The sequence below is a fragment of the Lepidochelys olivacea genome (genome assembly GCF_965140295.1).
Source record: "Lepidochelys olivacea isolate rLepOli2 genome assembly, chromosome: 2".
Classification (NCBI taxonomy): domain Eukaryota; kingdom Metazoa; phylum Chordata; order Testudines; family Cheloniidae; genus Lepidochelys; species Lepidochelys olivacea.
This window is the reverse complement of record NC_140412.1, coordinates 214,699,951-214,719,485: the sequence shown is the minus strand read 5'-3', so window position 1 is coordinate 214,719,485 and position 19,535 is coordinate 214,699,951. Positions and strand designations below refer to the sequence as shown.

General features: G+C 38.4%; 2 protein-coding genes across 2 annotated transcripts in view; one reads left to right on the top strand and one right to left on the bottom strand.

Moving 5' to 3' along the window:
* Positions 1 to 6,721, top strand: part of TSPAN13 (tetraspanin 13) — a 28,279-nt gene extending 21,558 nt beyond the window's left edge. Inside the window, exons 3-6 of the mRNA XM_084619888.1 lie at positions 1,235 to 1,315; positions 4,887 to 5,000; positions 5,379 to 5,489; positions 6,016 to 6,721. Of these exons, the coding sequence (XP_084476014.1) occupies positions 1,235 to 1,315; positions 4,887 to 5,000; positions 5,379 to 5,489; positions 6,016 to 6,090 (381 nt within the window). The 3' untranslated portion in view covers positions 6,091 to 6,721. The remainder of the gene's footprint in view (positions 1 to 1,234; positions 1,316 to 4,886; positions 5,001 to 5,378; positions 5,490 to 6,015) is intronic.
* Positions 6,722 to 10,021: 3,300 nt separating this feature from the next.
* AGR2 (anterior gradient 2, protein disulphide isomerase family member) lies at positions 10,022 to 19,055 on the bottom strand. Its single transcript, XM_084618064.1, has 8 exons — positions 18,967 to 19,055; positions 17,064 to 17,219; positions 16,649 to 16,712; positions 16,365 to 16,417; positions 15,771 to 15,844; positions 15,255 to 15,318; positions 11,199 to 11,282; positions 10,022 to 10,285 (listed from the first exon to the last, which is right to left on the bottom strand). The coding sequence occupies exons 2-8, from the start codon at positions 17,209 to 17,211 to the stop codon at positions 10,236 to 10,238; spliced, it is 537 nt and encodes a 178-aa protein (XP_084474190.1). The 5' UTR covers positions 17,212 to 17,219; positions 18,967 to 19,055; the 3' UTR covers positions 10,022 to 10,235.
* Positions 19,056 to 19,535: the final 480 nt, after the last annotated feature.

Here is a 19,535-nt window from a genome sequence, read left to right as displayed (position 1 = left end):
TTTACCCTTCCCTTTATATTTATGACATGGGTTCACATGATCTTCTGGGCAGCTGGGACCTGAGCATTCCTTGCAAAGTTAAAATGTATTCAGTCTAGCTTAGTCCCATACCTATCTGTAGCTGGATGAGGAGAGAAGGACAAAGGGGGGGGGGAGGAGGTTGCTTCTGTATCTTAGCCAATTCTTAATGGATATATGGCAGACTGCATCTATTCTAGAGGACACAAATATTCCAGGCTTTTGGGCTTATGGGCACTGCTGCAGCTACAGTAAAGTTCTATTGCTTCTGTGCTGCAGATGCCTGTAGGAAACCCTTGGAAAACGTACGTGTTCTGGTGCAGCACATGAATAAAAGGTATGGAAGCCCAGGTGACACTACTACATGGCCATGTTTTGCTGCAAAGTCACTTTTACAATTGAGTTTAGCTCTTTTTTTTTTTTTTTTTTTTCCCCAGCTGTGTACAGGCCTGGATGTAATCAAACCACCAAAAACACTTGAACACACATACAGGAGATGCTTGATACAAGAAAGATATTTCCTGAGGATCACCATTTATTCTATTTCCGTGGTTACAGCTTTGCTCTAGTAAATATTAAGCGTTTAAACTAAGTCCTATGGGCTCTCCTGCAGTTAAAAGGAATATCTGACTTAGAAACAGACTTGTTTGGAACTTAGTCTCCTTTAATTGTAAAATCTGCTCTGCATTGGGAAATATTGTGGTCTAAAGAGTCATTGAGGAAGACAAGTGTCTGTCAAGTATGAGGTGGCTATTCCATCACAAAGAGGCTGTTCTGGTAATGCCTTAAAGTAGAGCAAGAATGAACCTTATGTAGCTTGTGTAGTTGCAGGAAATATCAAAATAAAATTTTAATTGGGTATTTGAATCAAAGTCCCAGATCCAGTCCTTTTAAAATTTTAATATGTGGAAAATAAAGAATTTTCATTAGATCTTTAAAATCATGTGACTTATAGAAAACAAATACAAAGCATTGCAACTCGATTTTTTTTTTTAAAACTTGTATCATAAAGCATTGTCTGGTTGAGCTCTTACTTATTCCTTATAGCTTACTTATACATTCCAAAAGATGGCCAAGCCCTCCCATTTAGATGCTCAATAGCTTTTATATTCTTAAGCACCATTTATGTACATACTTGACTCTGCATGTAACTGTTAAGCATGTGCTTTGCTTACCTAAAATTCCTTTGAAAATGTAACCTTAACTGTTTCTTCAGTACATGATTATTCTCTTGCTAGTGTTCATTGTCCAGTTTTCCGTCTCCTGTGCTTGTTTGGCATTGAACAAAGATCAGCAGGTAAGAAATTTCTTCTGAATTTTCAGTTGAACAAAAATGATGTGTTTGTAGGTAGATTTGAGCTATGTACTGCTGCCTTGACAACTTGATCAAACTGTAGTATGCATAGTATATTGCTTATATGTCTCTATAAAGGATGATGGGGACCTTTTTCACATCCTTTATTAAGCTAAGGACTGCTGCAAAATCGGTGCTGGGTGTCAGGTTCCTAGGAGGTCATTGATGCAGTTCAGTGTTCCTTTTCAGTGGTTTATATTTTGACTTTACTACTTTTAGACTTTCTGGTTACATTTCTGTTCTCAAGTATGTCAGTTATGTGATGTGAAGTTCAGTAATTTGGAACAAGCTGAACTAATACTCAGTAGTTTCCTTTGCTGTTATCTTAAATTTAGATTAACACTGAATTACTTACGCATGAAAAAAACATTTCCATATAATAAATGGAATAATCCAGAAACTATGGCTATTATAGGTATATTCAATCCAGTCTATTAAGCATGTAAACCCTATTTGATTTAAGGTGTATCTCCTCACTCTATCCACAAGTCAGATCATTGACCCCCCTGCTTAGTGACTATCTAGTAATACACTGGCACGTGGAACCAGCCCCATCCTTTGGGCCCGCAGTCTGCCTCTAAGAGCCAGTCTTTTTTGTTTTGTTTTGTTTTAAGTTTATATCCTGTTTGAACTGTTAGACTTCACAAATCTGTACCATTTATTAAAGGTTACCTCCTTTATTCAGCTTCACTTCTATAGCCAAGCTTTGTAACCTAGTGAGGTTTACACATCCATGGATAAGATGTTATCAAGCATAGTTTGTGCTGGAGCTACTGATGACAGTGATCACACCTCTTAATGTGGGGAAAAAAAACTGGGACAGCTGTCATGGGAGAAGGGGGGTATGTGGCAGGGCTTTAATTGATGGCTCTGTGTGAGGTGGAAGTAGGAAAGGTGCTCCCTTTTTCTCTTCCTCACCTTTGCACCCACCCTTTCTGAAAGCTTTTAATCTTTAATTCATAGATTCGAAGGCCAGAAGGGACCACTGTGATCCTCTAGTTTTGACCTCCTGTTTAGCATAGGCCATAAACTTCCCCAAAATAATTCCTAGAGCATCTCTTTTAGAAAAACATCCAGTCATCATTTAAAAATTCAGTGATGGAGAATCCACCACAACCCTTGGTAAATTGCTCCAAAGGTTAATTACTCTCACTGTTAAAAATGTACCTTATTTCTAGTCTGAATTTGTGTAGCTTCAACTTCCAGCCATTGGATTGTGTTGTACCTTTGTCTGCTAGATTGAAGAGCCCATTATTAAATATTTGTTCTCCATGTAGGTACTTATAGACTGTAAATAAGACACCCCTTAGCCTTCTCTTTGTTAAGCTAAATAGATTGAGCTTCTTCAGTCCATCGCTATAAGGCATGTTTTCAAATCCTTTAATCGTTCTCGTGGCTTTTCTCTGAACCCTGTCTAATTTATCAACATCCTTCTTGAATTGTGGGCACCAGAACGGGTCACAATATTCCAGCAGCAGTCACACCAGTGCCAAATATAGGGTTTGCACGAGAATCCTATTTGAAGTTCCTCCATTTATGTATCCCAAGATCACATTAGCACTTTTGGCCACAGCATCACACTGGGAGCTCATGTTCATCTTGTCTACCACAACCCCCAAATCTCTTTCAGAGTCACTTTCTCAGGATAGGTTTCAGAGTAACATCCGTGTTAGTCTGTATTTGCAAAAAGAAAAGGAGTACTTGTGGCACCTTAGAGACTAACCAATTTATTTGAGCATAAGCTTTCATGAGCTACAGCTCACTTCATCGAGAAAGCTTATGCTCAAATAAATTGGTTAGTCTCTAGGGTGCCACAAGTACTCCTTTTCTTTTTTCTCAGGATAGAGTTCCCCATCCTGTAAGTATGGCCTACATTGTTTGTTCCCATATATATGCATTTACTTTAGCCATATTAAAATATTTGTTGCTTGTGCCCAGTTTGCCAAGTGATCTAGATCACTCTGAAACAGTAATCTGTCCTCGTCATTATTTATCATTGCCCCAATGTTAGTGTCATCTGAAAACTTTCAGTGATGATTTTTGTGTTTTGGGGTTTTTTTTTGTTTTTTTGTTTTTTTTCCTCCAGGTCATTGATAAAACTGTTAAGTAGTGTAGGGCCAAGAATGGCTCCATGCAGGACATTATTGGAAAAAAACTCACTTCATGGCAATTCACTGTTCAGTTATATTTTGAGACCTCTGTTAGCCTGTTTTTAATCCATTTCATATGTGCCCTGTTAATCAAAATGTCACATCTAAGTATATTACATCAACACTATAACCTTTATCCAAATTTGTAATATCAAAAAAAGATATCAGGTTAGTTTGACAGGATCTATTTGCCATAAACCCATGTTGATTATTAATAAAGAACTAAAGGAAAGTAATATAATTAATGCTAGAGTCCTGTATCAGCTGTTCCATTATCTTGTGTGGGATTGATGTTAGGCTGACATACCTTTAATTACCTTGGTCATACTGTTTAGCCTCCTTAAAAACTGGCAAAACATTAGCTTTCTTCCAGTCTTCTGGAACTTCCCTGGGGCCACCAGCCAACTCAGTGCAACTGAGCAGCTTGATGCTGCGGTTACTACAGCTTCTGACTAACTTACTCTTGTTCCTCCACAGCAGGATCTGTGCTAGGTCCCAGCTCCAGCAAACTTGCCCATAAAATTTACTGTTTTACTGCTGGATTTTATGGAGCACCTTCAGTTAGTGCCTCTTAACTTTTAGCATTAGTATCTGACACAATTCAATGACCCATCAGCAGCAGGGAGCGAATAAGAGCATGGCAACTAGATGATCAGCCATGCATGGCGTTGGTCACAATAAAACCAGTATTTCACTAAAATCTGGTTAATGAGAGATCTGAACATAAGAATGGCCAATTTGGTCAGACCAACCAGATCTAGCCCAGTATCCTGTCTTCTGACAGTGGCCCATGCCAGGTTCCCCAGAGGGAATGATCAGAACAGTAATCATCGAGTGATCCATCCCCTGTTGCCCATTCCCAGCTTCTGGCAAACGGAGGCTAGGGACACCATCCGTGCTCATCCTGGCTAATAGCCATTGATGCACCTATCCTCCACAAACTTATCTAGTTCTTTTTTGAACCCTGTTATAATCTTTGGCCTTCACAACATCTTCTGGCAAGACATTCCACAGGTTGGCTGTGCATTGTGTGAAAAAGTACTTCCTTTTGTTTGTTTTAAACCTGCTGCCTATTCAAATTCATGTTGCCACTTTGCTGGTGGTACAGCTGCAGATCTGAAAAAGTGTGGAGATAATCCATACGGACTGTGAACCTTATACTGGATATTTTTCTTGCTTTAGCTATTTGGGCTATTTGTACATTATATTCATGACATATGTATATTGCTTGTTTTAGACTGTAAATACATCAGGGCGGGGGCTGTGTCTGTGAGTATCATGCATACTACATGGACACCAATGAAATACAAAAAACAAGGGTAGCATTTATTAAATGATGCATGTGTTAACTTTGTGTCTTGTAGAGACAACTTCTCGAGGTTGGATGGAACAACACAAAGAGTGCTAGAGAAGATATTGAGAGGAATCTAGACTGTTGTGGTTTCAGAAACTTCAATTCAAGTGAAACCTGCTCTGCTGTAAGTAGATCACTGAGATATAACTTTTGTTACTTATTCTTTTCTAGAGAAGTGTGCAACCATATTGCCATTGCTTAGCAGCTTAAGTATATCATCACATTTACAGGAATACTGTATAGTTTGAAAAATCATTATCAAATACACAAGACCGAAATTGTATCAATTCATTTATGGTACTTACCTCATTTAAACACTTTGAGATCTTCTGATTAAAAAGCATGACATAGGAGTCATGTATTATTTACAGTCCAGTTTATTAAAAATGCCAGTCTTGGGCAAAACTATGCCATCTAAAGACTAGGTGCCTCTGGCTAGCTTCACATGTTTGTGCTACATTTTTTTTTAATAATCTAAAAGCTGTAATTTCTTCTGTTACAGGCTTGCGTTAAAGATAACCGATGTTTAACATGTGCACCTATAATAGAAGAATATTCAGGAATGGTACTGAGATTTGTAGGTGGCATAGGACTCTTCTTCAGTTTCACTGAGGTGAGTGCACATTAGCATAATTCTTTACTGAAGAAATCTCTAACATTATTATTCAACATCGTCTAGCTTTTCTGACTAGCAACTCAAGCAGAGTGGATAGCGAACAGAAACTGCCAAGAGGCATGTGGTCTTCAGCACTGGTGGTTTCCCAAGTCTCTAATCTTCAGTGCGTATGGTAGCCACACCTTTCCAGTTACATTGTTAATACTGTAGATAAATGAGTAAGCAATAATTGTAGATATTGGTGTGGTCATAGGGAAGTATATGCCAACACCCCACACATTGGATATGCAGGTTTTTCTCCTTGTTGCTAGAATGAAATCTCTCCCAGGATATGTCCTCCCACTAGTAACAAGGGAACTTGTGGGGTTTTCTTGTGACTTAAGTACCAGTGCAAGCACATCCTGAACTTGCATTTGCAAATTTTATGTATCAAGGCACGATGGAAAATATTCTGTTCTTTAAACCAGATGCCTGGAGTGGGGAGATAAAAGCACTGCTAAGTGTCTATCTTCTTCTTTTGCAGATTTTGGGAGTTTGGCTGACTTATAGATACAGGAACCAAAAAGATTCTCGTGCAAACCCTAGTGCGTTTCTTTGATTGGAAAATTTCTCAAGGACTGAATGTCTTTTCCAGTTAAAATATGAATTCTCTAGCAATTAGCACTTCTGCACGCTAAGGATCTGAAAGAAAACAATTTTCCTACATGGAGATGTTTGTGCTTGTCATCTTTGGTTTCCCATCTTCACCTCTGGGTTCTCTATCTGGAAATAGATATATCTATTCTGTAGCTGAATGCAATGTAAACACTTCTGAGATGATAGTTAACTGTTAGATCACAACAATTGCTGCAGTCTACTGTTTCTAGTTAGTTTTATGGCACCAGAATGTATTGCCTTTCTGAGTGTATTTTTTTTTTGTTTGTTTGTTTTTTAAACCCCAACCGAACAACAAAAAAATACAACCAACATATATTCTGACATTAACACTTTCTTGTGTGTTTTTTGTTGTTTTTACAAAAAAACCATGCTTTCTCTTTAAAATGATGCATCTGTATGTTGAATGCCTGTAGGGTGAAATACAGTAAATCTTTTTTTTCTGTTGAATCACTGTTTCCCATTCTGCTGTGTGGGTTAAAAAATACCATAGAGAACATCTGAAATATTTAAGCTTATCAACCCTTTATTGTGTTTCTTTTCTTTTAGATAAATTCAAGATACCATTTTAGATCATGGATATAAACATATGTTAACTGACTTCTGTAGGGTTTAGTTTTGACATCTTTAGAATTGCATTTAAAGAGAATAAAAACATTTTTTTTATCTCTGTATCTAAGCAATTGAGAATAATGAGTGAGGAAAACCCATTAAAATTAACCTATTGAAACTAATTTTAGAAGTACTTTACTTTAAAAAAGCAACTTTCTTGATAGGCGAATGAACTGTGGTACTAAGACAATATCGGAACTGGTAATGATCCATTTTGTTAGTGTAACAAATTTTGATTGATGTTCAAAGATTTCTTATAAAACTATTTTTACAGGTAGTTTAAATTCATTGTTGTAGTAACTTAAGAAAGTGTGATACTGACATTCATTGTCAAACCTGACCCATCTTCATCCTTCAGTATCTATTTAAAATACTTGATTTGAAATGTAATTGTAAAAATATCATTGTGGCATTTTTGGTAGTTTAAAAATAATTAAAAAAAAGTGCTTGTACTTGAATGCTCTCTAAAACTTCAGAAGAAATCGCTGTCCTTGACCAAGTTGTTCATATGCTAAAATAGATACCTTTATAGACCGTGATACACTACACTGGATGATCAGAAGGCCTAATCTTTAAGGTGCATGGTGGTTTTTAACATGCACTCTTTTCTCTGAATTATGGTTAAATGTTGTCCTGTCTTCAGTGAAGGATTTCAATGGAGCTGCCCATCTTGGCTGAAATTCCATCTCTTCTCCTTGTATGACACTCAACTTGAAAAACTGGGAAGATGCCCAGAAACAATATCTAGGAGAGCAGCTACAGAAGAGCGCAGGCAGCACAGGTTGGAGAGTATGAGGGAAACAAGTGTAATGTAGGTTGGGGTGGGATGTTGAAGGGCCTTCACTAAATAGGAGATAACTGAATTTAGTATGGTAAGCAGGTGCTCAGGTACAGAGGTGATAGGACCCATATAGGCATCTGTATGTTCAGTTTCTTTCTAAACTGAGATTGCATAAGGACATCTAGGTGGAGATTTGAGATGGGACAGAAGGGAGAAGCATTAAGAACTTCATGTACAGAGCTGCAGAGAAGTAGTTATTTGCAGTACACAAGTTTTTTATCCTGAAGTAGTGCCACCCACCCTCAGATCTACTTGCAAGCTTTCAGCAGTAGTACCTCCTGCTGTGAGTTTTAGAAAGATATTTGGAAGCAGTATCTATTACCTGAGATGGTTAAGTGAGTAGGGATTCTTTTGTGGTCCTATTTGCCCTTCTGTAGATAAGATGAGCAGCATATCAGCTCTAGACTGCATCCAACTTGGAGCATTGAGTTCCTTGTAAATCAGGTTCCTTCTTTGGTCATAAAGCTTTTAACCACTAAGAACAAAGTCAAATGTGCAAAGAAACTGTTATGGTTGCTTTAAGGGGGGGGGTGGGAGTTTGTGTTCCCCTAAAAACAAAAGCTGGCCAGCTCTAGAATCACCTTAACATGGCTCCACCTGCCTATATCAGTTGCTCATCTCTTCCTCCCCTATAACTAAAATCCCAGACCCCTTCAGTGTGTACAAAGTCATCACTCACACTTCCTATAGGAAAATGTATCCTACAGCTCACTGGTGCACAGCTGCTGTGTTGCTGAGGTGGGAGTTAAGGTTTTCTATTGTAGAGTCAAGAGTAATATGGTAGATACTGTGGTACTGCCCATGTCAGAAGTATGGGACTCGGGTATTGTCACTGGATATTTTGCTTTCAGGGCTTGTGCAGGTGCTGCCACAGTTCCAGGGGTGTGCCCTCTCAGGCCAGTCACTAGACTGCTGTGAGGGGATTTAACAATTGGCTTCCATGTGCTTTATGCTTCCTGTAGTCTGACAGAGTCCACACACTGCCCTTCTTGGAGCTTCTTGGCTCTCACTGCAGTGCAGATATCTATCTAGAACTACCTCCTGAGACCTTGCAGTCCAATATCTAGTCCCTTTGTCCACTACTGACCCCTCAGTCTCCCTCCCCTGTAGCTTAACCATACATTCTCCCAGAACTCTGGGTGTGGTGGGTCCTCCAGTTAAGCTCTTGAAAGGCACATGAGAGGTGTAGCAGCACAGACTTTGCATAGGATTCTAAACCACTATTGCTCTTTACTTAATTGTATGAGAAATACATGTCCATTTACAAAACAAACAAAAAAAAACCTTACATACTTTTCCCTGCCTTGGTTTCCTCAACATTCCAGCACATTCTTTGGGCTGGAGTCAGAGGTCTCTGTGGCTATTCAGGGTCAGTTTGCTGCAGTGCATGACTTGTCTTCTGAAACCTCAGACTTTGGCTGATCAGTGCCCTTCCTCTCTCCTACCCAAAGTTTCCTGTCCCAGTGAATCCCTCTAGTTGTATATGCTCCTCCAATAGCACCTGCTTCCTTTGTTCTCCTGCTGGTAATTTTCCACTCCCCAAATACCAGCCCCTTATGGGAAGCTGAAGGAGATGGCATCTCCCAGCTCCAAGCAATACCCTTAGCGTACTTATTGTTTGGTCAAAGTACAGTCGTTAAGAGTAACATGTCTCTGTTGTACACAGTCTGGGAGATATAAACTTGAAATCTTGTCAGCAATGATGGATACATACAGGGGTTCCATGAAACAAGAATTTTTATAACAACTAGAATTCATAGTTGTACTGACAGAGGCCCCAAGTGTTACAGACTTGTGTTCCTCTTACTAAACATGTAAAAAGAGTCAATATAAAATTTCTGAAGACAGGTAAATTTTCATGTTCAGCATTAAGTACAATTTCTTATACTTTTTAATTTTAAGTAATAGATCTGGAAATAACTTCTGGGTTAGTATTATGAACTAAATGTACTATGAAGCTATTGCAAATAATATCAAGCAACTGTTTCTCTTACTATCTTAGACATTTTACTATAACTTCCTTAGAATTTGAGAGAGGTGGTCAAATCAGTATTGCAAGCTGCTGATCTTTCCTATCCTTGCAGTACACTTAAAAAAATGTTTTAAAAAGAAAATTAATGTTTAAGCGAGGAAATATTCCTCAGGCTCCTTTTGAGTGTAGGAACGTTAGATGGCTGTTAAAACTGTAGAGAAGAAGAAGCCTCCCTGGCTTTCAAATCATAATCTGTTTTAGTATTTGGATGTTACAGTGGGGAAGCTATAACCTCTTTTGCAGCCTCTTATAACGAAGTAGCCTTCTTTTGTTAATGTTGGATGACTATTTGAATACATTGTTGAGTAAGGCCCCATAAAATAAGACAACATACGCTGTAGAAATCTTAAAATGTATTTATTTTTTAAAAAAATCATGCTTTACAGTTGAAGCATACAGAACACTGTATGCTTTTTTTAAAAAGCAACCAGTACTTAAAATCCCATCCAGTACAAAAAAGTGTTAACAAAAAACCAGTTAGTTATGCATATAAACCAGTACTATGCATTTCTAAAATCAACCTAAAAAGTCTTCACTGATGCCAGTGAATAGAGCAGAGAGGGAAGATCAGACATCTTGGCTGTATATGGGTTTTTTCCCTGCCTTATAATTCAGTCTTCAGCAGTTTCAGAGCTTTCTGCATATTTGAATACACTAGAAATGAAACATTGAGAACTGTTAGATTTGTGCAGTTATACTGCCAGTGACAAATTACTTTAGGGAAAGTGTTGTTACTACTAAAGGAGACCTTTTGTCACAAGCTCCCTTATTGTACTAACTCTTCATCCATCATACATTTTACAGTCTCGTCCAAGACTTGGAAACAGTCCTGACCATGTTTTAAGTTACAGTTTCTGCAGAAGCTACCCTACTAATATACTTTCCAAAGGGTGGGGGGGGAAGCAGGGGAGTCCAGTCATTCCACACAATTTAATTCCCTCTGGAACTGTGAGAGAATCTCACACATGGTTCATTTTCTACTGCAAGGTACTAATAACTCCCGTTAATTTTAATAGGATTCTTATCCTGTTGCCCCCAAAGGCTCTTAGAGCACCAGTGTTCCATCTATCATGCAAAGTGAGTGCCAATGAATTACGCAACTTCTTACAAAAATGCATTATCTTCCTTCCAAACTGGTGGATTTTAATGCCCTAGAACCATACTGCTGGTGTCTCAGGATCAATGATGTGAAAAGAATTTTAGTTTAACGTCCCTTTACATTTAATTTCTTGTTGTCAAAGCTGCTGTCTTGACCCATTTTATATATAAACTATCAAAAAACGAGCTTTAGTTTTTATGAGCCTGATTCTGGCACCTTTATACTGTAAACAATCCTATAGATTTCCCTTGCAGTTACTCATACAGTAAGGCACAACTGAGTGTAAGGGTGTCAGAGTTGGACTCTAAAGAAGCAAGAGGTCATGAAGAATGTAATTAGGTCTGGCAATTTAATCATGTTTCAACCAATATTAAGCAAAACAGGCCTAGCATTTCTCACTGCTTTTTGAGAAGACATCATCTGTTCTAAATGTATGTGCAAGCTTCTGTTAGGAAATAGAATACTTACACAATGAAATATCTGAAGGCTCATATGCATAGAGACGATTTGAGTATCTTCCGGTAATATCTGCTCTAACTGTCAGGGAGGGATCTGGAAAGAGGTAAGGAAAAATAGTGGAAGAAATTATTAATTTTAAATAGTCTACAATATTAATATTTAATATATACAAAGTATAGCTAAGCAGGTCAGAAAACAAATGTGAAGAACAACGAGAAAAGACAAAAATTAAACAGCAAATTTTGTTTTCTCTTTCGAGTACATCAGAAGCAGGAAGTCTGCCAATCAATCAATGGAGCCACTGCACTATTGAGGTGCTAACAGAGCACTCAAGGAAGATAAGGCCATTACAGAGAAGCTAAATGAATACTTGGCATTGGACTTCACTACAGAGGAAGTGAGGGATATTTCTACATGAGAGCCATTATTTTTAGGTGACAGAGCTGAGGAACTGTCCCAGATTGAGGTCTCCATAGAGGAGCTTTTGGAACAAATTGATAAGTTAAACAGTAATGTCATCAGGACCAGATGGTAGTCACCCAAGAATCCTGAAGGAACTCCAATATGACAATGCAAAACTACTAACTGTGGTATGTAAACTATCATTTAAATCAGCCTCTGCACCAGTTGACTGGCACATAGCTAATGTAGTGCCAATTCAAAAAACAAAACAAATAGTTACAGAGGTGATCCAGACAATTACTAAAGTTAGGCTTACTGGCTTGTACCAGGCAAATTGGTTGAAACTACAGTAAAGAACAGAAGTATCAGTATGTTGGGGATGATTTAGTTGGTGTTGGTCCTGCTTTGAGCAGGGGGTTGGATGAGCTGACCTCCTCAGGTCTCTTCCAACCCTAATCTTCTATGACTTTTGTAAAGGAAAATCATGCCCCACCAATTTATTAGAATTCTTTGAGAGGAGGTTCAAACATGTTAATAAGGGTGATCCAGTGGATATAGTGTACTTGGACTTTCAGAAAGCCTTTTACAAGGTCCTTCAAAGGGCCTTAAGTAAATATAGGTAGCTATGGGATAAGAGGAAAGGTCCTCTCATGGATCAGTAACTGGTTAAAAGATAGTAAACACAGGATAGGAATAAATGATGAGTTTTGACAGTGGAGAGAGGTAAATAGTGGGGTCCCCCAAGGATCTGTACTGGGACTTGTGCTGTTCAACGTATTCATAAGTGATCTGGAAAAAGGGTTAAAATAGTGAGGTGGCAAAGTTTGCCGATGATACAAAATTTCTCAAGACGGAGTCCAGCGGTCACTACTAAGAATTACACAGGGATGTCATAAAAATTGGGTGACTGGGCAATAAAATGGCACAAATTCAGTAAGTGCAAAGTAATGCTCATTGGAAAACATACAACTATATATAGAAATTGATGGGGGTCTCAATTAGTGTTACCACTCAAGAAAGATCTTGGTGTCATCATGGACAGTTCTGTGGAAACATCTGCTTAATGTGCAGTGGCAAATAAAAAAAAAAGTTAATGTAGACACTATTAGGAAAGGGGTAGATAGGACAGAAAATATCATAATTCCACTGTATAAATCCATGGTACGCTCACACCTTGAATACTGTGTGCAGTTTTGGTCCCTCATTGCAAAAGTATATATATTAGAATTGGAAAAAGTACAGAGAAGGGCAACAAAAATGATTAGGGGTATAGAAAAACTTCCATCTGAGTAGAGATTAAAAAGATGGACTCTTCACCTTGGAAAAGAGATGACTAAGGGGGGATATGATAGAGGTCTATAAAATCATGAATGGTGTGGAGAAAAAGTGTTATTTGCTCCTTCACATAACACAAGAACCAGGGGTACCCAATTAAATAAATAGGCAGCAGCAATTAAAACATACATAAGGAAGTACTTCTTCACACAATACATAGTCAACCGGTGGAATTTTGCCAGGGGATGTTGAGAAGGTCAAAAGTATAACTGGGTTCAAACAAGAATTAGATAAGTTAATGGCTATTAGCCAAGATGGTCAGGGATGCATCCCCATGCTCTGGATGTCCCTGAACCTCTGACAGGATGACAGAGAATGGATAAATGACACTGTTCTGTTCATTCCCTTTAAAGCATCTGGCACCAGCCACTGCTGGATGACAGGATACTGGGCTAAATGGACCATTGATCTGACCCAGTATGGCTGTTCTTATAATCTTAAATAGTCTATACCTTTACTTGATGCATATGTATGTATATGAAGATGGAGTATGTTGTTCCAACAGCTGATACTTCATGTTTTCTAAATAGTGTGAACAAAACCCCGGTGTTTCTGAAACACTATTGGGGAAATTCAGTTCTGAATAGTGCAGTTGCCCAATTTACATCCCACTTCATTACATGATACTTGAATTACCCTGATGTGCATTGTTACAAATATTGTTATGAAGAGACATGGTCCTTTAGCCCCCGTAGTTTGGTCAACAGAAAGAAATAAACTGTCTCAACATGATCCACATACAAGCCCAACCCAGAACCTGCAAAGGCCCTTTTGAGGTTAGGGAGGGAGGGAGATGGCTGTGAGAAAGAGCCACTTACAGTATCCTCTGCCAGCCCCATAAAGAATTTGTCTAAAATTAGTGTCATTTAAGGCTCTACTAACTCCCAAATGGAGATACCTTTGTACCAGGAAATCTTCCCTGGGATTTTCCTTCCCTACCATACCTTTCAGGTTAGTGGTTCCAGGGGCAGCAGTGGACAGAGGAGTCCCTGACAGCACAGACCCACTGGAATCATGCTGTCAGGGAGCCAGAGAGAGGGCAGAGAGTCCTAGAGTCAGCATGGAGACGCGGGACCTCTTGTGGCTACCTGAAATCTCTTTTCTGGAGCCAAATGCCCTCTTCATTTCATGAGGGGAGAAGGCAGACTCACCCCTATGTATTGGTGTTATCTGATGAAAACTCCATAAGAGAAACCTCTAGAAGTTCTCTCTCACACTTATCCTCCTGACAGTTTTTGTTTCTTGCCCATTACAGGGGTGTTTTGGGTTTAAAAAAAACTGTGTTCTGAGTTTAGAAAAAAAGTGTGAGATTACTTTTTGTAGTATGAGTGAAAGACAGCCATAGTATTAAATGATGCTTTTTAGATTATGAGCTATACATCTAACAATATAGATTTTCAAAGCTATGCATGAGCAGTGCTTGCACCATTGCTTGATGTGTGGATGTGGCCAGTTATACACCTAAATATTCAGTGGTATGTGCATGTCAGGTACTAGTGCATATTAATTAGGCACACAGTTCAGTACATCTAGCTTTGCAAGTCTGGTCCTTTAAGGATATTGGACCATAACTGCTTTTATAATCTCAAGATTTTATTTCAAAGAGAAAACAGTTCATTGGTTATTTGTGTTCAGAAATAGCTCTGAGAAGTAAGAAGGGGGTCAACCATCTCTACATCTGTTCTGAGCATCAATAGCTGCCCTAGACACTGTACCAGGCTGCTTTAAACAGAGAGACCTGTAGGGTAAAATCCTGGTGCTACAGAAGTCAATGGCCAAGCTCCAAATGTCTTGATAGAGCTTCGACCTCACCCATAGTTGGCAAGACTGAAAATCTGAAGGCAGAGCCCAGCCAGGGGCCCGTTTCATCTTTGGGACAAAACAAAAGGAAGAACACATAAAACAACACTTATATGAAAAAACATGCCTCAGGTGACATGCAGACAAGAAGTGAGTTAAGATTAGCTTGCCTTTTCCTCATTCATAGAGGAGGAGTCAGGTATTCACTCAAGCACTCATTGGTGTACTCATCTCTATTTTAGAACACTCATCACAAATTATTAAAATATATTTCTTCTTAATTACTACATAAGCCTTTCACCCCCCCCCCCCCACATAAGACCCATACACTACTACCTCATTCCAGTTTTGTTTTGTCACATTTGTTCCAGCAAAACAAAACTAAAGATTCTATTCATCCCTTGGTATTAACCCCTGTTAACAATGTGAAGGGTTCCCTGTTTGTATCACACTGGGGGACCCAGCATCTATAGCTTCAAAATGGATATCATCCTTGGGGGCTGTGTCATTAAAACCGACAGTACTCACCTATAAACAGAACTCTAGGGACATACTGCCCATCAGGTGAAAGATTTTTGTCAGTTGTTTCATACTGGAAGAAAAGTGATAAGGTTCTAAGTCAAGATTGCTGCAGATCATGTTGTATAAAAAGCACCAACAGAACATTTTCTTTCTACTCGATAATTTCTTGGCTGTCAAACTTAACATGTAGTCTGAAGTTTTAAAGCTTAAGAAATACACTAACCAAAGAACCCAGTAAAACTGCAGAGGTCACATTTAACAGTGTTTTTATTTATTTAAAATAAATATCTTTTACTGTTGTGTACATCTTCTTGAAATAGCTATAGAATATACTTATTGTTAAATCTATCCCTGTTGTAGCACCAGACAGTTCTAGTCATATCTGATTAAACTGATACACAATATTTGCCTTAGTCAAAGAAGCCATAATTAAAGATATATGTTTACTGCTTCCAATCACTGTCACGAATAGAGCTAGTTGAAATTTTAAGTTTTGATAAAATGTAACTGGAAAAAACTTACAACAAGATTCAGAAGAACAAACTTTTCAGCCATTTTCTGTATTTCTTTGTGTTCAGCAAATACTTTCTTCAATGCTACAATTAATAAATGTCAAACAACTGTTACAAATAATAAATAAAATACAAACTGGAGGAAAGAGAGGGTAAAAATCGCATACATTTGCCAAGAAATGATATAGGAAAAGATTCAGATATGATTGGTGGACTCTCTAAAGTTAGGAGATTTTAGAATGTCCAACTGAAAGAATTAAAATGGAGAGTTTTAAGCCTGTGTGCGTGCGATATCTGGAACAGAGCTGAAGTAACAAAAATAGAAATGGCATAAATCTGTTCCCCTCACCCCTTCAAATTTCAGGAAGATTTGGATTTTAATGTTATCCAAACCCACCACATTATTTTAGTTCTGCCTTTCAGTCCAACTCCAAGAGGTCTTGTTTGCGTGTCAGGCCCTGATCCTTCAGATGGACCTTAATGCCCACAGAGAACTCTACTGAAGTGAGTGGAGTATTTCACTGAAGTAGAGAGCAAGGTTTTTAGCAGTATTTGAGTTTATAAGGTAGAAAATAAGGTGACGTTATGTTCAAAGCTGTGTTACCTTGACTGTGTGGGCAGTCCTCTAAATGGTGGATGATCATTATGGGCTTGTTGCTGAAATGGAAGAAGATACCTCATTTTAGACTTTCCTTATTGACAACCTTAAAGCCAGTGCTGATGAGGGAGATCATCTCAGACTGTGAAGGACAATTAATGAATACACAGATTTCTAATGGTTGTCAGAATTCTTTCCCTAACGCCAGAGGAGTCAGGTAAATCAGATAACACTAGATGGCGCCATTGAAACCTGTGGCAAGAATAGAAAAAAAAAAAATGTTGTTTTACCCGTTCTTGGCTCTGAACAAGGCTTCTTCATAGGTCTGAGTCCAGACAAGGTTATCACCCCACCCTAAAGAAAAAGGATATACAGCAATTACCTTTAAGAGTTGTTGGCAATGAGAAGATTATATCTAGGCTTGAAATATGAAATAAAGGATACTAAGAAGTACTTTGAGAGAATATGCTTCCAAAACAGGTATTGTAATTGAGTGACGATGAAATCTCTTCTGGGGGAAAAAAGTACTGGAGAGGTATTTTTAGAGGCCAGAGAAAAAAATATTTGTAAATATATAGGCAGGTGAAAGGAGAGGGACTGTGGGCCAGACAGCTATTTAAAAATGTAATAGGATTTAGAGGTAGCAGATTGAGGGGTGAAGGACTTTCTTGGAGCTAGAATTGGGAGAATGAACCAAGTTTTTACCTCTGGATAGAGTTTGAGGCAGTCTTGGTTTGGTCTCTTTTACTTCTTTTGTATCCCTTTTGCCATCGTTCTTAGATGTGAAGTCTTTAGCCAGGGCATAAGAGACAGCAACAAGCAGCAGGAACACAGATATACAACTCTTCTCCATGGCTAGTGCTGAAAAGACAACAAACCCTTAGAATTCGGGCAGTTTCTCAGAATGCCAACCAGAAAATTGCTCAGCAGGATCATACTGTACATGAGCCTTCCCGTGTATAAATGGCAAAGTCACAAATGTGAAGCTGGGCTGAGTCACCGCTAGAATTAACCACTCTTGCTAGTTTGCATTTTCAAGGATGTAAGGAATAAGTAGTAAAGTTTCTTTAGCGAACAAGTTATTAATAAACCAATCTATCATCTCCCAAAATCTTTGAAAGTTACTTGTCGCCACTTTAAAATATGCCTGTCCCATCTCAATGCAGTCATCCTAGATACTCACTCTGATGCTAGTTCTGTTTTTCTTGATGGTGGCTTTACATACATTGAATTCACTCAATAAGACAAGTGAGTTTAAACAATTAGATAACATCTATAGTACGATTATTTAATGGTCTAAAGGCACTTGCAAATATGAATAAGTGTCTTAGACATTATAAAACATTTATAACAGAAGTTGATCCAATAAAAGATATTACCTCACTTACCTAATCACTGTGGTAATGAATGTTTTATAAACGAGAGAGACAAGGTATCTCCCAACATCCTTGTGAGGGTTGTCAATTTAGGAAGGCTTACTCCATTTTTCAGACAGAGAAACTGAGGTACAGAGGGGCAAACTTATTTACCTCATGGATCTCAAAGTGGCAGAGCCAGGGTTTGAACACAGATTAGAACAGAGGATTTGTTTCAAAATGCAACTTATCAGTTTAAGGGATGCTTTACTGCTGAAATCTCTTCCCCAGCCTGACTCAGGGAGTGAGGGTGAAGCCTGGAAGGTTTGATCAGAAGTTCCTTGATCTTTTAAATAAGATAATTCTACCAAGGAATAAACTTAGTACTTTTACTCTGAGATTCAAATTTGCTCTGTAAATTCTCATCTGACTGCTACGATAGCATGGAGGGGGGGGGGTACAGAAAACTTAAGATAAACAGATAGGTATTCCAGAACATACACAGGAAAAACAAAATGGATGCATGAGCTTCAGTAGGAATATTTTAAATGCAGGCTGCAAAAGTGAAAGCGTGGTAAAGCTGCCTCTTTCCAGGACTTTGGGGGAAAACCACATGAGGGGACTTGTTAACAGGAGTTAGAATGCCTGGAGATCACCCTTTGCTGCTCCAATGCCCAACAGACCCTGGCTCTCTGCTCAGTCTTGGCTTCAACAGCACAGCAAAAGCACAAGAAAAGTTTTTTTGGAAATAGGTTAATGTTTATATTAGAAAAAAAAAAGTCTCCTTAGAGGGGAAGAAATCTAGTAAATTTTCATTAGGAAGCCCAGTGGATATTCAGAGCAGACTCCAGAGACAGTTTAGTTAGATCATTATGTAGGAAATATTGCTTTAAAAAAAAAGGGCAGGGGAGGGGTCTGGTTGAACAGGAAATCAAAGAGCAAACAAATCTCAGCTTGCTGGCTGATTCAAAATTGAAAGCAATGACCAACCAGCATTAAACCTACTCCTTAAAGCATCATCTGTACAAAGCTAGATGTTGCCATGGTAAGCTCCAAGAGGAAAATAAAGTTTCTGGTTCTTTTAATTGAAGAGACAGTATTATTCCACCTGTCCCATTTATGGCAAGCTATACACTTTAAGTTGCCTCTTTCTTCACTTTCCATTTCTCACCTGCCACAGTAATAAGTAACCTGAGTCCAAAGCTCACTGGATTCTAACAGCTGCATTTCTAAGCAAGAGCTCATAGCCTTACCTTGTTTACCCTCCCACTTGTTGGAGGAGCTGGGCAAGTGTTCCAAGTTTCAGTGTGAACTGCAAAGTCTCAGTGATCCCTATTTATGCACCTTGGCACACCTCAACTCCACCCACAAGCTAGGTATTTGAATACTATACCCTGTGAGCTAACCTTTCTATTTTTTCAAAGAAAATTACATTCAGGGTTAATTTTTGAATCAAATAATTTCACCCTTTCATACCAATTACCCCATGCAAAATACATTTTAATACAGAGACACTTATATGGCTTTTTGGGTGATTTTTAAAAGTTATTTTAAAATATGGGCAAACAGCCAAGTCCAGGTAAGCTTAAATCAAGATTCCTGATTTGCCTGAAGGCTGATTTGTCTTTGCGTGATTGGATGGACGTTTTAGCCTGCATCAGGGTTCTTTTATTCCTTTGAGAAAGTCAAAATGATGATTCAGAACTCTAGGTTTCCATCACTGTGGTAATTAAGAGATCATTTACTGTGCATGCTATAGTGTAAGGCAGAGCATTGATTTTTGTTTTTTGTTTTTTTAAACCTAAATCAAATAGGAACATTT